Source organism: Macaca mulatta, chromosome 19, assembly GCF_049350105.2.
Source record: "Macaca mulatta isolate MMU2019108-1 chromosome 19, T2T-MMU8v2.0, whole genome shotgun sequence".
Classification (NCBI taxonomy): domain Eukaryota; kingdom Metazoa; phylum Chordata; class Mammalia; order Primates; family Cercopithecidae; genus Macaca; species Macaca mulatta.
The window spans coordinates 44,072,874-44,096,244 of record NC_133424.1 but is presented as its reverse complement, the minus strand read 5'-3'; the positions used below and the strand labels follow the sequence as shown (position 1 = coordinate 44,096,244).

The 23,371-nt window shown below is 44.2% G+C and overlaps 1 protein-coding gene across 6 annotated transcripts in view; it reads right to left on the bottom strand.

The window, feature by feature from the left end:
• The window catches only part of TDRD12 (tudor domain containing 12), a 106,722-nt gene that overhangs the window by 28,973 nt on the left and 54,378 nt on the right, over positions 1–23,371 (bottom strand). For 5 of the 6 annotated variants that reach the window (XM_077982052.1, XM_001087212.5, XM_077982053.1 and 2 more), the window contains 7 exons: positions 11,338–11,398; positions 10,870–10,974; positions 7,111–7,296; positions 4,017–4,173; positions 3,473–3,600; positions 1,244–1,435; positions 842–970 (listed from right to left, as the gene is read on the bottom strand). In XM_077982052.1, coding sequence (XP_077838178.1) covers positions 842–970; positions 1,244–1,435; positions 3,473–3,600; positions 4,017–4,173; positions 7,111–7,296; positions 10,870–10,974; positions 11,338–11,398 — 958 coding nt within the window. Of the gene's footprint in view, positions 1–841; positions 971–1,243; positions 1,436–3,472; positions 3,601–4,016; positions 4,174–7,110; positions 7,297–10,869; positions 10,975–11,120; positions 11,256–11,337; positions 11,399–23,371 lie in introns of those variants that run through there. The other variant, XM_028840176.2, reaches the window with a different exon arrangement.

The window sequence follows — 23,371 nt, the reverse complement described above, 5'->3', positions numbered from 1 at the left end:
ACTACCTCACTGATCCCATAATTCTTAAGAATGAGATGATTATAAACTGAAATATATTTCCAAAATTCAGTTGTTTTTGTCTAAACTCTTGCTCAAGTGAAACAAGGAATCTTTTGCTAAAACTATTTTGCTTCCTTTTAAAATAACACAGCTATACTTGTATACACACACACATACACACAGACACAACAGATAGAAAGTCCTTGTTGACCACAGTATCATGTAACTATACTTCTAGCTCACTGTTGCAGAAAGGTAGATGTACTATTAACTATTTGGTAGTTGGCTTCACTTCTACGTTTTACCACTAATATGTACAAAATAAAACTGAATAAATCTTTGGCCAATTTATTTGTTTTTTGGCTATACGATATCTTTTACTGTTATCTTCTCAATCTTCTTTTTTTTTTTTTTGAGACAGGGTCTCACTATGTTGCCCAGGCTGGTCTTGAACTCCTGGCTTCAAGCCATCTTCCTACCTCAGCCTCTCAAAGGGCTAGGATTCAGGCATGAGCCACCTCAATCTTCATAAACAGAGGGTACAGAAGATGTTGTCATGTCTGTAAATTGATACTTTTAATACTCCACCAAGACAAAACTGCCCTGCCCTGAGGAACGCTGCTGCAGGGGAAAGGCCCTGCCCACCCACCTGGTTCCTCCCCAGCACCAGGCCTCAGCCTCCATGTTCTGTGAGCAGACCCCACCTCCTCTTCTGATTGTTGTTAAACTTGTAAAACTGTACTTCCCTGCCACACAGTCGACTACCCCAGTAATTTTGTGATGACTTGAGATTCAACCAGTTGAAACAAACGGAACATTTTTTATATGGAGATGGGCTCACCTTACACACTACTTCCGTTTCAGCTACAGAGCAGGTGAAGATCAAGGTCTTTTGTGCCTGACTTGGAATGAAATCAAGAGCTTGGAGTAAAGTAGAAGTCTTTTCACATTCTAGGCAAAGATGTACTACCTGGTAATGAAGCACAGAAACAATGTGACTTTTTAATATGCTAGATGCTCCAGATCCACTTTCCATAGGTGTTGGGATTTTAATAGAAAAGAATGTATAGGAGATCAATATATATTTAAATATTCAACTACAATTGTATTTCACTCATAATTTATATATGAAATCAAAGTTGTAATTGTTTAATAGTAAGCCATGAAGTAAAAGTTACTTGCTTATGTTCATCAGCCCCCCACCAACACACACACACACACACACACACACACACAGAATTACCTGTTGGACATTGCCATAGAGAGCAGCCTCTTCCATGGCTGTGATCACAATGTAGGGATCATTCATGAACTCTTTGATGAGATGTTCTATATGTTTGTTCCAATGAACTCCAACTGCAACAATCTGATGTGGTGCAGATTCCCTTTCTTCAACTTCAATATTTTTTTTAAAGTTATCTAATATAGCAAACATCTGAAAAATTAGTATAATTAATTTCATTTTTATTTCAAAAGAGTAGGAACTAGTGTGACAGAACATAAAACGTTAGGGATCGTATATTTTCTGTTCTCAGAGTGGGGAAAGTCTTTCAAAAATAAAAGGAAAAGGCTGGGTGTGGTGGCTCACACCTGTAATCCCAGCACTTTGGGAGGCTGAGGCAGGTGGATCATGAGGTCAGGAGTTCGAGACCAGCTTGGCCAACACGGTAAAACCTCGTCTCTACTAAAGATACAAAAAATTAGCTGGGCATGGTGGTAGGCACCTGTAATCCCAGCTACTTGGAAGGCTGAGGCACAAGAATTGCCTGAACCCGGGAGAAGGAGGTTGCAGTGAGCCGAGATTGCACCATTGCACTCCAGTGGGTGGGACTCAGTCTTAGAAAAAAAAAAGGCAAAAACTAAATAGGAGAAAATGTCAAGTTTAAAGTCAACAAATATCCTACAATCTCCATTATAAACAAAACTGAAGCACAAGCAACATCTTGGTAAACATGCATAACAAACTAATAAGAGATTAATGTTCTTGCATAAAAACTTCTAAAAACTGATTAGCAAAAGATGATCCTACCAACAGAAAATAAGAAAAGGAAATGAACAAGCAACTCAGAGTGAATACAAATGATCAATACAAATTAATGTTCAACCTAAAAAGTAATCAAGGAAATATAAATTAGGCTGACAAGATCCCACTGTTGGCCAGTTAGACTGGAAGAGAAAGCTGGGCCAAGCCTGCTCTGGCAGTGGTGTGGATAGCCTGGCACATGGCTGACAGGAGTGCACATCAGGTCATGCTTTCAGAAAGGACGCTGCACAGAGCAGTATGCCTAGATACCTGTTTTACAAAAATCAGAACCTGAGACTTCAGAGGAGTTCGGGAACCCTGCACAGCCCCATCATCAGTAACAAAGCCTGAACTGGAAACTGAGGCCATCATTACTTCCAAGTGCATGCCCTTGATGATCATGTGACACTGCTTCCAAGAAAAGCCTTACAAGAGCTCAAAGCCTATGACCCATGAAACCCCTCTTAGGAATTCATCCTAAAGGAAACAGGTGCAAAAAACATGCATGTTCTGTAGCCACACACATATACAAATTATGTTGAATGTCCAAAATTAAGACAGTTTTAAAACAAATTCTGTGATGTCCAAAGAACTGCATACTGTATGGCCAGTAACCACCAGGCTGTGGAACAGGAGGCAGTGTCCCTTACGCTGCCATGCCCTGCACAATGCAGGCTACAAAATGGCCTGTAAAACAAGCCCCTAGGCCGGGCGCGGTGGCTCAAGCCTGTAATCCCAGCACTTTGGGAGGCCGAGACGGGCGGATCACGAGGTCAGGAGATCGAGACCATCCTGGCTAACACGGTGAAACCCTGTCTCTACTAAAAAATACAAAAAACTAGCCGGGCGAAGTGGCGGGCGCCTGTAGTCCCAGCTACTTGGGAGGCTGAGGCAGGAGAATGGCGTGAAACCGGGAGGCGGAGCTTGCAGTGAGCTGAGATCCGGCCACTGCACTCCAGCCTGGGCGACAGAGTGAGACTCCGTCTCAAAAAAAAAAAACAAAAAAAAAAACAAAAAAAAAACAAGCCCCTGATGTTATTAACTATATGTATCAACAAACACAAGAATTCAAAGAAAAAGAAGCAAATACTCCAAAATAGTAAGAGGGATTCCTTCTGAGACTATGGCTCTGGGGGCTGCGTTTTTCAAGTGCTCTTCTCCATGTCTTAAATTTTCTAAAATAAAAATCATTACTTCCGTAATCAGAAAAATTTTAACTATCTTAGGAAATCTCTGGGAAAGAATGTTTGCACTTCAGAAGGAACTGTAACATTGGGAAGGAAATTTCAGATAACAATTCTTTCTTCTTAATTATAGAAGTTAAAGCATAAAATTTGTTTAGATTAACCAAGGTATTCCCCAACCAGACACTTTTCCTCCTTCCTGCTGTCAGTTAGCATGTTAATCACACCTCTCTTCTGAGTGGTGAAGACCTTAAGCCACGCTCACCTGTTCATTAGCTTCCAAGAAGAGCACCTCCACCTCATCCAGGATCAGGTGGCAGAGCCTGAGGAACAGCAGGCTCTGACAGGCGAGAAGCCTCAGCAGGCTGTATGGGGTCGTAACAATCACATCACCTGCATTTAAAGGAAAAAGTGAACATTTTCAATTTTCCACAGGTTTTTCTAAGATTTCCTCTGCTAAGAGTCCACATACTTTTTAGAAATGCCTTCTAATGAAGTAAAACACTGCTTCTGTCCTAGTCAATCCCATATGCCCAGCATCTAACAGTTTAAGTGTTGAGTGAAAAAGTGATAAATGAATGAAATGACATAGTTTTCTCAGTGAAGCAGATGTAAGTCAAGATCAAGCCTTTGTAATCGATACCGTTGGGAGCTGCGAAGTAGGTCTGGACTAGTGACTGTGAGTGTGTTGTCACACAAGCCGTGTCACTGCGGACCCAGGCCCGCCTGGCCAGGCTCTACTGTCTTCTGTAGGGAAGACAGTGAAAAGGATACTTTCACTTTTATAGCTGTTTGAAAAGGATACTTACAGCCCCTTGGAAGCTTCGTATTTTTGGCTTCCTCTTTATGGAGCCCGATTGTTAATAGCACAGGATGAAGAGGCCTGGAGGACATACTATATTCTCCCAATAATTCAAAAATAAATTGGGCCTTCTTCCACCCAGGGCACACAATGACTGCAAGAGGCTGCGAAGACAGACAAATTCAAATGACTCCAGACAGTAGTTAGGAATTCAGCATCCACATGTGAAACATCAAGAACATATTCTTGCACAGAAGCAGCACCCTGTAAGTTTCTGCTATAATCATCACACAGGTCAGAAAAGTGATGATATAATTCATTAAAACAGATTTAGACACATTGAATCATATTTTCTGAGAGTCTCAACGAAGCACTTCACAAGTATTCATTCATTTGGCTCTTAAGATGCTCTTATGCGGCAGAGGCTATCACTGCTTCATTTCATAGGTGAGGAATTTGAGGCACAGAGAGGTGAAGTCAGTCACCCAAGGCTGCATGGCTAATACATGGTAGCAATAGGATTTGAACCCAGGCAGTCTGGCTCCAGATCCCCTGCACGGATCCTAAGCACTAGAATGAACTAAATGCCTCTTGAAAGGGGCCTTAAAAAAGACGAACCCTGGCTGGGTGTAGTGGCTCACGCCTGTAATCCCAGCAGTTTGGGAGACTGAGGTGGGTGGATCACCTGAGGTCAGGAGTTCGAGACCAGCCCGACCAATATGGTGAAATCCCATCTCTACTAAAAATACAAAAATTAGCCGGGCTTGGTAGTGCGTGCCTGTAGTCCCAGCTACTCAGGAGGCTGAGACAGGAGAATTGCTGGAACTGAGGAGGCAGAGGTTGCAGTGAGCTGAGATGGCGCCACTGCACTCCAGCCTGGGTGACAGAGTAAGACTCTATCTCAAAAAAAAAAAAAAGATGACTAACCCCTCTTCCTTAGGAGACTATCTTCTGAAACCTGCCCTCTGCAAGCCCACAGGTAACTCCTGAAGCTGCACTGCCTGCCAGACACCTTCCTGGACACACACCCTCCAGTAACCGAAGACAAGCTGAGGATCCTCTTTCATTCACACAGATCCAGGTGGGCCCAGCTTCCAGGCACAGGCCTGAAAGCAGGCTGACCATGGAGGTGTGGAGAAAGCTGGGGGCCACAGGGACGAGACCTGGACATCCCTTTCTGCCCTGAGCCAGGGTTCGGCCTCAACATAAGCGACTTCTTCATCAGTTGCTTTTCATTAGTCTACTGCTAAGTAAATTGGGAGACAGAAACATATCCATTAATTTGATTAAATCAATTCAAAATAACAGATGCAACATTTTTTTTTTTTTTTTTTTTGAGATGGAGTTTCGCTCTTCTTGCCCAGGCTGCAGTGCAATGGCGCGATCTTGGCTCACTGCAACCTCCACCTCCTGGGTTCAAGCGACTCTCCTGCCTCAGCCTCTCAAGTAGCTGTAACTACAGGCATGCGCCACCACATCCAGCTAATTTTTGTATTTTTAGTAGAGACGGGGTTTCATCATGTTGGCCAGGATAGTCTCAATCTCAACCTTTGTGATCCACCTGCCTCGGCCTCCCAAAGATTACAGGCGTGAGCCACCGCGCCCGGCCAACAGATGCAACTTTCTAAAGGGAAATCATAAAACTGCATGGCATGGTTAGAAAAATGAGTTAGTATCTTTTCTAACTGCAACCCTATGTCTCCTTACTGCTGTTTTTCACTGGTGGAGCCCTATCTGGAGCATCCTCAGTGCCAGGCCCCAAGATGCAGGTTCCACACCCATCAGGCTCCTAACAGCCGCGACCCAGCAGCACAGGGCCATGCCCCACATCGTTTACCTTTACGCCGCTCCTCTCTTTCCCATCACCTCTTTCTCGGTGATACGGTTTAGCTCTGCATCCCCGCCCAAATCTCATGTTAAATGTAATCCCCAGTATTGGAGGTGGGGGCTGGTGGGGAGTGACTGGATCATGGGGGCAGTGTCTCACGAATGGGTTAGCACTGTCCTCTTGGTGCTGTTCTTCTGAGATCTAGTGTTTAAAGGTATGTGGCACCTCCATCTCTCCTGCTCCTGCTCCAGCCATGTGTCACACCTGCTCCCCCCTTAGACTTCTGCCACGATTGTGAGTTTCCTGAGGCTTCCACAGAAGCCGAGCAGATGCCAGCATCATGCTTCTACTCCAGCCTGCAGAACCATGAGCCAGTTAAGCCTCTCTTCTTTATAAATTACTCAGCCTCAGATATTTATAGCAATGCTAGAACATACTTAATAGTCATTCTGAGGTTTTCCCACATGGGAAAAGTTAAGGAGGATTATGAAACAGGGTGGGGAGCTAGGAAATGACTGACAGAGCACGGGACAAGGCAGCGAAAGCTCAGACTTCAACCCCACTCCTAGCCCTGTTAGGGGGAAATTTACCGCAGTAACTCTTCCTGAGCCTCATTTTCTCCTCCGTGAAATGGTGAGAACAATGCATGGCCTGCCCATCTCATGCTGCTGCTGTGATGGTTAGATAGACTCAGGTCCGTGACAACGTTTTAGACACTTTGATATCCATTTCTTTTTTTTTTTTTTTTTTTTTCTGAGAGAGTTTCGCTCTTGTTGTCCAGACTGGAGTACGATGGTACAATCTCAGCTCACTGCAACTTCCACCTCCCAGGTTCAAGTGATTCTCCTGCCTCAGCCTCCAAAGTAGCTGGGATTACAGACACGCCACCATACCCACCTAATTTTTATGTTTTTAGTAGAGATGGGTTTCACCACGTCAGCCAGGCTGGTCTCGAACTCCTGACCTTAGGCGATCCACCCACCTTAGCCTCTCAAAGTACTGCGATTACAGGCGTGAGCCACCGTGCCCGGCCTCAACATCCATTTCTAAGAGCTTCAGCCAATGGCCCACAACTAGAGGCTCCAGGTGAGAATCAGTGTGAGAGCATCAGTAACTGGAATGGGGAAAGGACACTCTCCCATAGGACAGTTTCTGGCCTGGAAGTTTGAAAACCAAACTGAGTAACGGATGACCTTCCCCAAAGGTGAGGTGTATAATTTTAAAATAAATATTTAACCCATTTGGTTGTGAGGCAAAACTGTCTTTGACTTACTCCATTTCTACTTGGTAATGACTTGTAGCAGGCCCCTGTTTGCAATATTGTCAATACTGGTAGGAGGTAGAGCAAAGGGTTGCTTTCACAGTGAGAAATGACAACCACATCACAGCCACGTGCTATGGGAGGCCAAGAGTAAGACTCAGTGTGGCTGGGGCCCGGAAACTTATTTCTTTGAAGAGCCTACAAAACAGAAACAATCAAAAACCAAAATAAGGTAGAGAAAACTAACAAAAACTCCATTACATGGCTCATTTCACTCCAAAAAGCACTATACATTGCCAAACCCAGTATTTTCCAAGCCCTAACTTGTTAAGTTTCCCCAAATCTTTTCTCAGTACCAACCTCCTGTTAAAAGACTCTTGCTTTTTCTCCTATTAAGACTTCCATTAAAAGATTCTTGCTAGGCCGGGCGTGGTGGCTCATGCCTGTTATCCCAGCACTTTGGGAGGCTGAGGCAGGTGAATCATCTGTAGTCAGGAGTTCTGAGACCAGTGAAACCCCATTTCTACCAAAAATATAAAAATTAGCTGCGTGTGGTGGTGCACGCCTATTATCCCAGCTACTCCAGAGGCTGAGACAGGAGAATCACTTGAACACAGGAGGGAGAGGACGCCATGAGCGGAGATTGCGCCACTGCACTCCAGCCTGGGTGACAGAGCGAGACTCCATCTCAAAAAAAAAAAGAAAAAAAAAAAAAGGCTGGGCACGGTGGCTCACGTTGTAATCCCTGCACTTTAGGAGACCAAGGCGAGCGGATCACCTGAGGTTGGGGGTTCAAGACCAGCCCGACCAACATGGAGAAACCCTGTCTCTACTAAAAATAGAAAATTAGCTGGGTGTGGTGGCAGGCACCTGTAATCCTAGCTACACAGGAGGCTGAGGCAGGAGAATGACTTGAACTCAGGAGGAAGAGGCTGCGGTGAGCTGAGCCACGCCATTGCACTCCAGCCTGGGGAACAAGAGTGAAACTCCATCTCAAAAAAAAAAAATATTCTTGCTTTAATTTTCTAAATTAAAAGTATCCAACAGACGGCCCATTGACAAGAACTTAAAGTTCACTGGATCAAAGATGCGGCTTTTCCTCCTCATTATCCTAATAAGCTGCCAGTCCATCAGCTTCACTTATAAAGCTTTTTTAAAAGATAGACTTTTATTTGCTTATTTTTCTATGTAACTGTCACTGAAACCCAAATGTTCCAACAGAGTTCTCCACCCACATGGAAAGGATCTTCCAAATGGCGGAGCTCATCGGCACCATGAGCTCTGTGAGGTCCTCTCGAGTCCTGAGCCCTAGCTGCAGTCAGGACCGACCATGCTCTACACCTGGTATTCAGCAACTATCCTGGGATCATCCTTCACCATCACCCTTTGTCTGCAAACTCATGTGGTCATCTTTCTCGGGTTACTTCTTTGTTTTGGTAGAGAACATATTTTAATATCTTCTTGACAAAGGGTAGAAGGGAAGTACATTTTTTTAAGACTGTGTGTGTCTGCAAATGTCTTCATTTTACCCTCATACTCCATCCACAGTTTGAGTATGGACCTCTGGTTCCAAAGAGCTTTCCATCAGAATAATAATAATAATAATAATTGTTATTATTATTATTATTATTATTTTTGGAGATAGAGTCTCATTCTGTGCCCAGGCTTGTGTGCAGTGGCACGATCTTGGCTTACTGCAACCTCTGCGTCCCAGGTTCAAGAGATTCTCATGTCTCAGCCTCCCAAGCGACTGGGACTACAGGCACGCACCACCACACCCAGCTAATTTTTTGTATTTTAGTAGAGACAGGATTTCACCATGTTGCCCAGGCTGGTCTCGAACTCCTGAGCTCAGGCAATCAGCGCCTCTGCCTCCCAAAGTGCTAGGATTAAAGGCATGAGCCACCGCGCCCGACCTCATCAGAATTTTGACATCAGTGCTCATCTGGTGCATTCTGGAGACATCTGAAGCCATTCTGATTCCTGGTCCAGTGTGTAGGACCGGTTTCATCTCTCTTGAAGCCTTCATAATCTTTAGATTCCCTTAACTTATACGCTTCAGAAGAACATTTCTAATCTCTTTCTTCAGCAGGTGTTCTGGGCCTATGATGGGTAGGACCTCCTAATCTGGAAATTCTTGTCCATTAGTTCCAGAAAATGTTCCTATGTTAATCTTCAGAAAATTTCCTACCATCTTCCTTCATTCTTCCCAGAAATCCCATTTTCAGATACTGGACCTCAAACTGACCCTCAAAAATTTTTCCTCCTATTTCCATTTGTTTGCCTTTTTTCTCTACTTTCTGATAGTTAGCTTCTCCTTTATATCTCAAACATACTAGTGATTTTTACATTTTTCTATATTTTGAATTTCCAAGAACCTTTTTCTCTGCCTGTTCCTTTTAAAAATATCCTATTTTAAATATCCCCAGAGAGAAGACATTGCATCCCTTTAACAGTAAGCTGTTATGGATGCAACATCTTCTCTCTGGGTATATTTATTCTCTCTGGGGATATTTATTCTCTAACATTTTCTGTTACTCAACTGCATTGTTTGTTTCCTTGAGGGTTTGTTTTGTTTTGTTTTTTTGAGACAGAGTCTCGCTCTGTTGCCCAGGCTGGAGTTTAGTGGTACAATCTTGGCGCATTGCAACCTCTGCCTCCTGGGTTCAGGCGATTCTCCTGCCTCAGCCTCCCAAGTAGCTGGGACTACAGGCATGTACTACCACGCCTGGCTAATTTTTGTATTTTTAGTAGAGACGGGGTTTCACCATGTTGGCCAGGCTGGTCTCAAACTCCTGACCTTAGATGATCTGCCTGCCTTGGCCTCCCAAAGTGCTGGGATTACAGGTGTGAGCCAGTGCACCCAGCCTGGTCTTTTTTTTTTTTTTTTTTTAAGGTGAAGGTTTTTTTTTTAAGGTGAAATTTCCATGATCCCTGATGTCTGTTCATGGTGGAGAGCAAGACACTAATGCCCAACTGGAGGCTCTGGGGACTCTTGTCATCACAAGTGTCACCTCACTGCAGGAAGACACAGCAGCAAGCAGGTCCTGTTCGTGGGAGAATTACAAATAGCATCATCTGAAGGTCATTTCTCTAGGGCCACTTAAGTTTCTCCAAAAAGAGCCTCCAACCTTGCTGCTGAGAACAATACAAGCTGGCTGTGGGTGCTCAGGAGACAGAGCTGGCGGTTCATGCTCCCCTTGCAAAGTGCTCCTTCCCTGCAGAGGCAGCCACACTCAGTCTCCTGCTTTCATCTTCTAAGACTGTGGAATCTGCCCACTTCTCTCTCACACCATTTGTCCCGGTCGTTTTATCTTCCTATCTTAAAAAAATTTTTTTTAAACTTTTTTAAATCAGGAAAAAGGTAGATAAACATGTATGATCAATTTTCTAAATGAAACCAGAGGTGTGTGAGACAATTTTGAAAAGAACGGTTGGGGAGTGCATTACAACTGCCCTGGTGGCCTGCGGCTCCTCCCACAGCCCTGTCCACGGGCATCCTGGAAACCTGACTGCAGAAGGGGCTCACGGTTACACAGCAGCTGCCTCACAAAACACTCACTCACTCACTTCTAAGAAGCTAACCTGGATTTAAGAATAAATGAGAGATTAGGCCAGGTGTGGTGGCTCATGCCTGTAATCTCAAATGAAAAGATAATTTCAAAAGCAAAGAAATTATACAATGCAACCATAGAACCATTTGTTTCAAAATCCTTCTCTATCAGAAAAAAGCTGGCATTCTTGATAAATTCAGTTTTAGAGTACTTTTACCTTCTTCAGGTCTGCTGACAGCGGCGACGAGTCAATGGTTAAGCAGGGCTCAATCTTGTTTCGGAGCACTGCCACAGGGGGCCGCAGGCCCTTCAGCTTCTGCAACTGAGAGAACGTGTGCATCAGACAACCAGGCTCTGCCCTGAGGCGTCAGCAACTTCATGGAAATGAAGAAAATACAGATTTCAATGTAAACACCTGGGTATATATGCTTACTTAAACAAACAAACAAAAAAACCAAAAACCACCACTACTAAAAGGGAGACTGTTTATTATCCAAAAAACAAGGAACAATTTCTCAGAAGCAACAATCCATTCGATTGTTTCTAAAAGGATGTCTTCAGGTAAAGTCCCCCATCTAAGGAGTTTCTCTTCTAATCTCAGTTCTGGAGGGAGGAAGGAGAAGGATTTAAAGAATAAACAGTTTTTTCTCTCTTTTTATTTTACTTTTTTAAGGGCCTGTAATACCTGCTGGAGATCAGAGATTCCGTCAGCTCTCAGAGGATCAGGATTTAAAAACTGCAGTAATCTGTAAGATAGTTAAAAGAAGAATGTGAAGAAAAAGGTATTTCTGTTTCCTCAGTTGAGCTATTCTTTTAGTTCTTCCTTGATAAGAGAGAGCAGGGACTGCACAGCCCAAGCTCAGCTGTACAACCGCTGCCTGTTCTGTTCTGCTTGGTTTATGAGGCATGAGGGCTGTGGTACCTGTGCTGCCACAACCTTGCCACCCAGGTCCCCGTGAGAGTATCTGAGGGGCCCCAGCCGAGCTCAGGAGCCACTAGTGTACTTTACTATCTTTATTTTATGGATGAGAAAACAAGACCAGATAGGACTTGTCCACAATCACCTCTGTTGAGAGGAGAAGAAATCTGAAACTGCTTTCCTCTAGATCCAGCCCAACCCGAATGTGGGTAAGGTCAGTGGCAGTCACAGAGAAGTCACAAGCCACAGATGTCCGGGGACTCCAGGATAAAGATGGTGGGTTACACACATGGCAAACTGCACTCCTTCCTAAAGCCCCATTCCTGTAAATGTATTTTTCTTTTCCTTTTCTTTTTTTTTTTTTGAGATGGAGTTTCGCTCTTGTTACTCAGGCTGGAGTACAGTGGCACAATCTCAGCTCACTGCAACCTCCACCTCCCAGGTTCAAGAGATTCTCCTGCCTCAGCCTCCTGAGTAGCTGGGATTACAGGCATCCACCACCACACCCAGCTAATTTCTGTATTTTTAGTAGAGACAGGGTTTCACCATGTTGGCCAGGCTAGTCTTGAACTCCTGACCTCAGGTGACCCATCCGCCTTGGCTTCCCAAAGTGTTGGGATTACAGGTGTGAGCCACTGCGCCTGGCCATGTAAATGGATTTTTAAATACAAAAGCCACAAGACTCAACTGTCATTAGCTGATGAATGGGTACATGAAATGTACTCCATGCACGTGATGGAATATAAATTGGCCATGACAAGGCATGCTGTGCTCATTTATGATATGGCAGAGGTGAGCCTTGGAAACACTGTGTGCAGTGAAACCAGCATCACCAAGGCCCACACACCATATGATCCCATCCATATGAAATGTCCTGAACAGGCAAACCCAGAGAGACTGAAAGCAGACTGCTGGCTGCCAAAGGATGTGGAGGGAGGAAAATGGAGAGTGAACGCTAATGGATATGGACTTGTGTGGTTGCAAACTCTGTGAATACACTAAAAATCACTGAATTGTACGCTTGAAAAAAGGGTACATGAATCATATCTCAAAAAAGCTATGTTTTAGAGACAATATTCCAGAACAGAATGTTAGAAGCTAAAAAACAGATGGACAAACTGGTAACAGCCCCAAGATAGTTGAATCTGAGCCAGCCACGGGAGGCCTGACCCTATCTGCAGAGAACAACCTTCAGAAAGCTGAGGAATTAGGGGCAGGCTCCCTGGCTGCAGCAGTGTGGCAGAGGGGGGAGCCTCTGCATCACCTTACACTGCTCCACACCAGACTGCCACTCACCCCAAACCCTAGGAAGCCCAGGGGCTGATTCTCTGGAGAGGATAAAGCAGAGCTTTCAGGACTGGGGGCTGTAGGCCTAGCTGCAAACCAAGGTACTGAACTGAAAAGAGGGAGGCTAAGCACACACAGGACAGTAAGACCCAGCCTGTGCCTTCCACTGAGCTCCCAGGACACAGGCAGGTCTTTAGCCCCAGGGGCCAGAGACAGGAGAAGCCTTCCCTTGGGCATCTGGACGGAATTCAGAGGTCCCTGCACTCACAGCAGCTCGCTCCCCTGTGAGACCCACAGCTCACAGGCTTGGTACACTCAGAGACCCTCACCAGCTCACTGGGCCTCTACGTTGAAATATGGGCAGACAATCGAGGACCGCATGACGTCTAAGGAAAGCCTCCAACCTTAAAAACCGAGTAATGCACCCTGCAAGAAAAAGAAACAGTGTAGGGAGAAGAAAACTCCCCCACCAAAATCATTAGTCTCCTTAGAGAAATGAGAGAAATTATCATATATGTGAAACAAAGACAGGACATGATCAGAAAGAGGAAAGAGAACAAAAGGTAAACCCTTGCAAATTAAAAATGTGCTATTAGAAATAAAAAACTCAACAAAATGAGTAGAGGACAAAATTGTAAAAACATTCCAAAAAGCAAAGCAGGCTGGATGCAGTGGCTCACACCTATAATCCCAGCCTTTTGGGAGGCTGAGGGAGGCAGATCACTTGAGGTCAGGAGTTTGAGACCAGCCTAGCCAATATAATGAAACCCTGTCTCTACTAAAAACATAAAAATTAGTCGGGTGTGGTGGTGGGCACCTGTAATCCCCAACTGAGGCAGGAGAATCACTTGAACCCAGGAGACAGAAGTTGCAGTGAGCTGACATCGCACCACTGCACGCCAGCCTGGGCGACAGTGCGAGACTCCGTTTCAGAGAAAAAAAAAAAAACAGAAAAAAAAGTAAAAGAGATTTAAAAAAGAGCAGGCACTTCCAAGATGGCCAAATAGGAACAGCTCCAGTCTACAGCTCTCAGCGAGATCGATGCAGAAGAGGGGTGATTTCTGCATTTCCAACTGAGGTACCTGGTTCATCTCACTGGGACTGGTTGGACAGTGGGTGCAGCCCATGGAGGGTGAGCCAAAGCAGGGTGGGGTGTCACCCCACCCGGGAAGCACAAGGGGTTGGGGGATTTCCCTTTCCTAGCCAAGGGAAGCCATGAGTGACTATACCTGGAGGAGCAGTACACTCCTGCCCAAATACTGTGCTTTTCCCACAATCTTCACAGCCAGCAGACAAGGAGATTCCCTCCTGTGCCTGGAGCGCCCATGGAGCCTTGCTCGCTGCTAGCACAGCAGTCTGCGATCGACCTGGGACAAGGGAGCTTGGTCCGGGGAGGGGCATCCATCATTGCTAAGGCTGAGTAGGCAGTTCTGTGCTCACAATGTCAACAAAGCAGCAGGGAAGCTAGAACTGGGCGGAGCCCACCGCAGCTCAGCAAGGCCTACTGCCTCTCTAGATTCCACCTGTGGGGGCAGGGCATATCTGACCCAAAGGCAGCAGACAGCTTCTCCAGACTTAAACGTCCCGGCCTGACAGCTCCAAAGAGAGCAGTGGTTCTCCCAGCACAGCACTTGAGCTCTGATAATGGACAGACTGCCTCCTCAAGTGGGTCCCTGACCTATGTGTAGCCTGACTGGGAGACATCTCCCAGTAGGGACCAACAGACACTTCATACACGTGGGTGTCTCTCTGGGATGAAGCTTCCAGAGGAAGGATCGGGCAGCAATATTTGCTGTTCTGCAGCCTCCGCTGGTGATACCCAGGCAAACAGGGTATGGGGTGGACCTCCAGCAAACTCCAACAGACCTGCAGCTGAGGGGCCTGTCTGTTAGAAGGAAAACTAACAAACAGAAAGGAATAGCATCAGCATCAATAAAAAGGACATCTACGCCAAAACCTTATCCATAGCTCACCAACATCAAAGACCAAAGGAGGATAAAACCACAAAGATGGGGAGAAACAAGAGCAGAAAGGCTGAAAATTCCAAAAACCAGAACGCCTCTTCTCCTCCAAAGGAACACAACTCCTCGCAGGCAAGGGAACAAAACTGGACAGAGAATGAGTTTGATGAGTTGACAGAAGCAAGCTTCAGAAGGTCGTTAATAATAAACTTCTCCAAGTTAAATAAGCATGTTCTAACCTATCATAAGGAAGCTAAAAACCTTGAAAAAAGCTTAGACGAATGGCTAACTAGAATAACCAATGTAGAGAAGAGCTTAAATGACCTGATGGAGCTGAAAACCACAATATGAGAACTTCGTGATGCATGCACAAGCTTCAACAGCCAATTTGATCAAGTGGAAGAAAGTAAAAATTAATGAAATAAAGTGAGAAGACAAGATTAGAGAAAAAAAGAGTAAAAAGAAACAAACAAAGCCTCCAAGAAATATGGGACTATGGGAAAAGACCAAATCTACGTTTGACTGGTGTACCTGAAAGTGACGGGGAGAATGGTACCAAGGTGGAAAACACTCTTCAGGATATTATCCAGGAGAACTTCCCCAACCTAGCAAGGCAGGCCAACATTCAAATTCAGGAAATACAGAGAACATCACAAAGACACTCTTTGAGAAGAGCAACCCCAAGACACATAATTGTCAGATTCACCAATCAATTAATGGGCAAAATAACCAGCTAGCATCAAATTCGTACATAACGATATTAACCTTAAATGTAAATGGGCTAAATGCCCCAATTAAAAGACACAGACTGGCAAATTGGATAGACAGTCAAGGACCCATCAGTGTGCTGTATTCAGGAGACCCATCTCACGTGCAGAGACACACATAGGCCCAAAATAAAGGCGGGGGAAAGATCTACCAAGCAAATGGAAAGCAAAAAAAAAAAAAAAAAAAAAAAAAAGCAGGAGTTGCAATCCTGGCCTCTGATAAAACAGACTTTAAACCAACAAAGATCAAAAGAGACAAAGAAGACCATTACATAATAGTAAAGGGATCAATTCAACAAGAAGAGCTGACTATCCTAAATATATATGCACCCAATACAGGAGCACCCACATTCATAAAGCAAGTTCTTAAGAGCCCTACAAAGAGATTTAGACTCCTACACAATAATAAATGGGAGACTTTAACACCCCTCCATCAGTATTAGATCAACGAGACAGAAAATTAACAAGGATATCCAGGACCTGAACTCATCTCTGCACCAAGCGGACCTAATAGACATCTACAGAACTCTCTGCCCCAAATCAACAGAATATATATTCTTCTCAGCACCACATCACACTTATTCTAAAATTGACCACATAATTGGAAGTAAAACACTCCTCAGCAAATGTAAAAGAACAGAAATCGCAACAAACTGTCTCTCAGACCACAGTGCAATCAAATTAGAACTCAGGATTAAGAATCCCACTCAAAACCACACAACTACATGGAAACTGAACAACCTGCTCCTGAATGACTACTGGGTAAATAACAAAATGAAGGCAGAAATAAAGATGTTCTTTGAAACCAATGAGAACAAAGACACAATGCATCAGAATCTCTGGGACACATTTAAAGCAGTGTATAGAGGGAAATTTATAGCACTAAATGCCCACAAGATAAAGCAGGAGAGACCTAAAATTGACACCCTAACATCACAGTTAAAAGAACTAGAGAAGCAAGAGCAAACAAATTCAAAAGCTGGTAGAAGGCAAGAAATCACTAAGATCAGACCAGAACTGAAGGAGATAAAGACACAGAAAACCCTTCAAAAAAATCAATGAATCCAGGAGCTGGTTTTTTGAAAAGATCAACAAAATAGATAAACCACTAGCAAGACTAATAAAGAAGAAAAGAGAGAAGAATCAAATAGACACAATAAAAAATGATAAAGGGGATATCACCACTGATCCCACAGAAATACAAACTACCATCAGAGAATACTATAAACACCCCTGCACAAATAAACTAGAAAATCTAGAAGAAATAGATAAATTCCTGGACTCATACACCCTCCCAAGACTAAACCAGGAAGAAGTTGAATCCCTGAATAGACCAGTAACAGGTTCTGAAATTGAGGCAATAAGTAATAGCCTACCAACAAAAAAAAGAGTCCAGGACCAGACCGATTCACAGCCAAATTCTACCAGAGGTAGAAAGAGGAGCTGGTACCATTCCTTCTGAAAATATTCCAATTAACAGAAAAAGATGGAATCCTCCCTAACTCATTGTATGAGGCCAACATCATCCTGATACCAAAGCCTGCCACAACAACAAAAAGCTGGAGTCGCAACAAAAAAAGAGAATTTTAGGCCAATATCCCTGATGAACATCGATGCAAAATTCCTCAATAAAATACTGGCAAACAGAATCCAGCAGCATATCAAAAAGCTTATCCACCATAATCGAGTTGGCTTCATCCCTGGGATGCAAGGCTGGTTCAACATACGCAAATCAATAAATGTAATCCAGCATATAAACAGAACCAACAACAAAAACCACATGATTATCTCAATAGATGCAGAAAAGGCCTTCGATAAAATTCACCACCCCTTCCTGCTAAAAACTCTCAATAAACTAGGTATCGACGGAATGTATCTCAACATAATAAGAGCTATTTATGACAAACCCACAGCCAATATCACACTGAATGGGTAAAAACTGGAAGCATTCCCTTTGAAAACTGGCACGAGACAAGGATGCCCTCTCCCACCACTCCTATTCAACAGAGTATTAGAAAGGCAGGGCAATTAGGCAAGAGAAAGGGCAGTATCTGGCCAGGGCAATCAGGCAAGAGAAAGCAAGAAAGGTATTAAAATAGGAAGACAGGAAGTCAAATTGTCTCTGTTTGCAGATGACATGATTATATATTTAGAAAACCCCATCATCTCAGCCCAAAATCTCCTTAAGCTGATGAGCAACTTCAGCAGTCTTAGGATACAAAATGAATGTGCAAAAATCACAAGCATTCCTATACACCAATAACAGACAAACAGAGAGCTCAATCATGAGTGAACTCCCATTCACAATTCCTACTAAGAGAATAAAATACCCAGGAATCCAACTTACAAGGGATGTGAAGGACCTCTTCAAAGAGAACTACAAACCACTGCTCAAGAAAATAAGAGAGGACACAAACAAATGGAAAAACATTCCATGCTCATGGATAGGAAGAATCAATATCGTGAAAATGGTCTTACTGCCCAAAGTTATTTATAGATTCAATGCTATCCCCATCAAGCTACCACTGATTTTCTTCACAGAATTGGAAAAAACTAAACTTCATATGGAACCAAAACTGAGCCCACATAGCCAAGACAATCCCAGGGAAGAAGAACAAAGCTGGAGGCATCACACTACCTGACTTCAAACTTTACTACAAGGCTACAGTAACCAAAACAGCATGGTACTAGTACCAAAATAGATACATAGACCAATGCAACAGAACACGGGCCTCAGAAATAACACCACACATCCACCGCCATCTGATCTTTGACAAACCTGACACACACAAGCAATGGGGAAAAGATTCCCTATTTAATAAATGGTGTTGGGAAAACTGACCAGCCATACGCAGAAAACTGAAATTGGACCCCTTCCTTACACCTTATACAAAAATAAACTCAAGATGGATCAAAGACTTAAACATAAGACCTAGGACCATAAAAATCATAGAAGAAAACCTGGGCAATACCATTCAGGACACAGGCATGGGCAAAGACTTGATGTCTAAAACACCAAAAGCAATGGCAACAGAAGTCAAAATTGACAAACGGGATCTAATTAAACTAAAGAGCTTCTGCACAGCAAAAGAAACTATCATCAGAGTGAACAGGCAACCTACAGAATGGGGGAAAATTTTTGCAATCTATTCATCTGACAAAGGCTAACATCCAGAACCTACAAAGAACTTAAACAAATTTACGGGACAAAAGCTAACAACCCCATTAAAAGGTGGGCAAGGACATGAACAGACACTTCTCAGAAGAAGACATTTATACAGCCAACAGACATATGAAAAAATGCTCATCATCACTGGTCATTAGAGAAATGAAAATCGAAACCACAATGAGACACCATCTCATGCCAGTTAGAATGGCGATCATTAAAAAGTCAGGAAACAACAGATGCTGGAGAGGTTGTGGAAAAATAGGAACACTTTTACACTGTTGGTGGGACTGTAAACTAGTTCAACCATCATGGAAGACAGGGTGGTGATTCCTCAAGGATCTAGAACCAGAAATATCATTTGACCCAGCAATCTCATTACTGGGCATATACCCAAAGGATTATAAATCATTCTACAATAAAGACACATGCACATGTATGTTTATTGTGCACTATTCACAATAGCAAAGACTTGGAACCAACCCAAATCCCCATCAATGACAGACTGGATTACGAAAATGTGGCACATATACACCATGGAATACTATGCAGTCATAAAAAAGGATGAGTTCATGTCCTTTGCAGGGACAGGGATGAAGCTGGGAACCATCATTCTCAGCAAACTATCACAAAATCAGAAAACCAAACACTCCATGTTATCACTCATAAGTGGGAGATGAACAATGAGAACACATGGACACAGGGAGGGGAACATCACACACCAGGACCTGTGGGGGGTCAGGGGCTAGGGGAGGTATAACCTTAGGAGAAATACCTAATGTAGGTGACAGGTTGATGGGTGCAGCAAACCACCATGGCACATGTACACCTATGTAACAAAACTGCACGTTCTGCACATGTAACCCAGAACTTAAAGTATAATAAAAAAAAAAAAAAAGAAAGAAGAAAAATATATTTTATAAAATTACGCAACCAATTCAGGAGGTTCAACATATGAGTCACAGAGGTTCTTAAAAGAAGACAGAGAACATGGAGCACAAGAGAACAACGAAAAAGTCAAGAGAATTTCCCAGGGGTAAGGGACACGAAGCTACACATTGGAAGGGTCCACTGAATGACAAGCATAATAATAGAACCATGCCAAGGCACAACATCAGGAAACTTCCAAACACTGGCAACAAAGGAAGATCCTATAAGCTTCCAGAGAGACAAAGAGAGAAAAGGAAAGGAGTCATATATAAAGAATAAGAAATCAGAATAGAGTGGACGTCTCCACACTAGAAACCAGAAGTAGAAATGTCTTCAAAATTTATAGACAAACTATTGATCAAGTGTGAAGATAGTCTAAAAGCATTTATGCAAAGTCTCTAAAAAATTTATGTTTTGTGCCTTCCTTCCTAGAGAGCTACTAAAGGATGCTCTCCACCAAAACAAGGGAGTAAACCAAGTAAGAATAAGATGGATGATCTGGAAAAGAGGAGATTCAATTCAAGAAAGATGCAGAGAATCTCAGGATGTTGGTGACAATGAATGCGGGACGCATCAGGCACAGACCAAAGCAGGCAGAAAGCATCTGGAGAGATCTCCAAAGAGACACAAGTGAGAACCTGAGTTTAGACAACAGACAAGAATTCTGGAGATGAATCTTTAAGATAGATGAAAAACTTAGGAAAGTGAGCCAGGCATAGTGGCACACAGTAGTCCCAGCTACTCGGGAGGTTAAAGCAGGAGGTCTGGCTTGATGCCAGAAGTTTGAGACCAGCATAGGCAACACTGTGAGACCCCATTTAAAAAAAAAACAAACCCAAGGAAAGAAAAAAACAGATAATTATTAACTTCAGGTAAACCAAAAGGCTATGTGAGAAGAGAAAAGCAGCCGTGCTCTGTGACTGCAGAGCTCCACAGCACTCACCTGCTCACAGCCCAGGGACAATAGATACTCATCTCACTGGAACCATGATGCAGGGAGAGTGGGGTCATGGGAAGAACAGAAGTGTGGGTGTGATTTCAAGAGGGAGAAGGAAGGGTTGTACAACAGAGCCGCGTCCTCAACGCTCACTGTGTTCTTTGGCAGAGGGCTTGGGTCTGGCAGGCCAGTGTCCGACCCTGGACTCAGCAGCCTGTATGAAGGGCATTTCAGTCCAGGCTTCGACATGCACTGCTGTTCAGACTGACACTGAAACGGTATCACAAAGAATGTGCATATTTGGGTCAGGCGCAGTGGCTCACACCTGTAATCCCAGCACTTTGGGAAGCTAATGGCAGGCAGATCACCTGAGGTCAGGAGTTCGAGACCAGCCTGGCTATCACGGCGAAACCCTATCTCTACTAAAAATACAAAAAAGTTAGCTGGGCATGGTGGCGTGCGCCTGTAAACCCAGTTGCTCGGGAGGCTGAGGCAGGAGAATCACTTGAATCCGAGAGGCGGAGGTTGCAGTGAGCTGAGATTATACCACTGCACTCCAGCCTGGGCTACAGAGCGAGACTTTATCTCAAAAAAAAAAAAAAAAGGAAGAAAGAAAGAAAGAAAAAAAGAATGGGTGTTATTCGGAGAATTTTCCTTCTTCAATCAGTGGGCAGTACAAAGTAGGCTGATGTTAGAATGTTCAAAGGAAGACAACAGAAGAACAAAGAATGAATATCACAGTAGGCTTGAGGGACATAGAAGATGGAAAGACAAAGAACTGCAGAGAGCGCTCCAGGGTACACTAAATATCAGATTTGATGTGAGTGGCAAGCAGGCACCACTTCACCCTCCTATGCCCAGGACGTCTTAACCAGTCATGAAAGTACTCCCCGCAGCACATATGGCTGCACTGTCAAAGTCCAAAATCTTCCTGAAAATAATTCTGCGAGAGTCACCACACAGAGTTGAGACTCACCCACCACCCAGCATATTTCCACGGGCTGGGCAGAAGCTGGCACCAGCTTAGAAACACGGTATGAGCCCAATCCACGCTGCCTCGCCACCCCAAGAAGCCCTTAGCAGAACACAGCAGTTTCTCTTGGACACCTAAAGATTAAGAGAGAATTTCGCTAGGGGAGCCCTTAAACCTGGGTGTGGGCCCCACCACTCCCTCTGCTACCCAAGTATCCAGGATTCCCAAGGGTATGGTGGTATGTGATCCTGGAATGGGGCAGACTGACTCTGGGGTGACCTCTTCCAGAATGTACTGTAACTGGGGGGTTTCCAAATGAGTTATATGAAGGAACAGGCCCAAGGAGAAAGAAACGCAACTGCTTGCTGGTACTTACAGGCTTGAGCAATTCCATCAGCGAGACAAAAAGACAGGAAAAGAAAACCACAGGTGTCACACAGTGGAGGCTAGTGGGACACCTGGCCTCTGGCAATGAGCCAAGGTCCCTGTGCCCCTCTGTCCACATCATGACAGTTGTTATCATGGTTTGGGGATGCGGCAATGCGGGTCCCTGACTGGCCATCCTTAAGGAAAGGGTCCCTTTCCTCCAGGCTGCCTTCGCTATCTAGCCAGAAATGACAGCACGGGGTTCCCCGGGCTTTGGACGCAGTGCAGCCAATGCAGGACCTCTGCTCAGTCAAGGGGGCGGGTCCCAGGATCACCAGGTCATCCCCATGTCCCTAAGGAACTCAAAGCCTTCTTTGCTGTTTAATCTTGAACTACCTCAAAATTCCCTGAAATCCACAGGAGACTGACAGGATAACTGATGTTTAATCAGTGGGTTATAAGTAAAGGGCATTTTAGCAGAACAGGAGACAAGAGAGAACTTTTTAATATGAAAATAAAAGGGAACAGAATATTTCAGGGTCATCTAGGCGCAGGGGTTCATGCCTGTAATCCTAGCACTTTGAGAGGCCAAGGCAGGCAGATCACCTGAGGTCATGAGTTCGAGACCAGCCTGGCCAACATGGCAAAACCCCATCTCTACTAAAAATAAAAAAATTAGCTGGACATGGTGGCAGATGCCTGTAATTCCAGCTACTTAGGAGGCTGAGGCAACAAAATCACTTGAACCCAGGAGGTGGAGGTTGCAGTGAGCCAAGATTGCATCATTGCACTCTCACCTAGGTGACAGAGCAAGATTCCGTCTCCAATTAAAAAAATAAAATAAATAAATAAATAATGAAAAAAAGAATATTCCAGGGTTAATTTGCCTGGTTATAATTTAAAATAATAAAAGAAAGAAATAAGCTGCATGGATAATGCAAGGTCTTCTGTTCCAAGGAAAATAACCACTGTGACAGCAAAACCTTTGGGTATTAGGGCTGAGGTTGCCCTGGGAGGGGGGTGTCAGTCAGGTCCATCAACAGCCATCCCCAACTCTGTGGGCTCATGGAAGCTTTCAAAGCCTCACCCTTGAAATACTGGGTGGTGTCCTGCAGGGTAAGAAGCCCTGGCAGGCCATCAGCATGGCCTCTGGGAAGCTGGGAAGCCCACATGGCAGCAGAGTCCACACCCTGGCTCCAACCCCCAGGCCAACCAGCGGAAACAGCAGGACCTCCCCACCTCTGACCTGTCTCACGCTCTGTTACTCTGGGAGTTCCAGGGCAGCTACAGTTACTTGGAATGTAAAATTAGGCCAATATGGTAAAAAGTATAAAAATGGCATGAGGCTGGGAGCTGTGGTCAAGCCTGCAATCCCAGCACTTTGAAAGGCGGAGGCGGGAGAATTATTTGAGA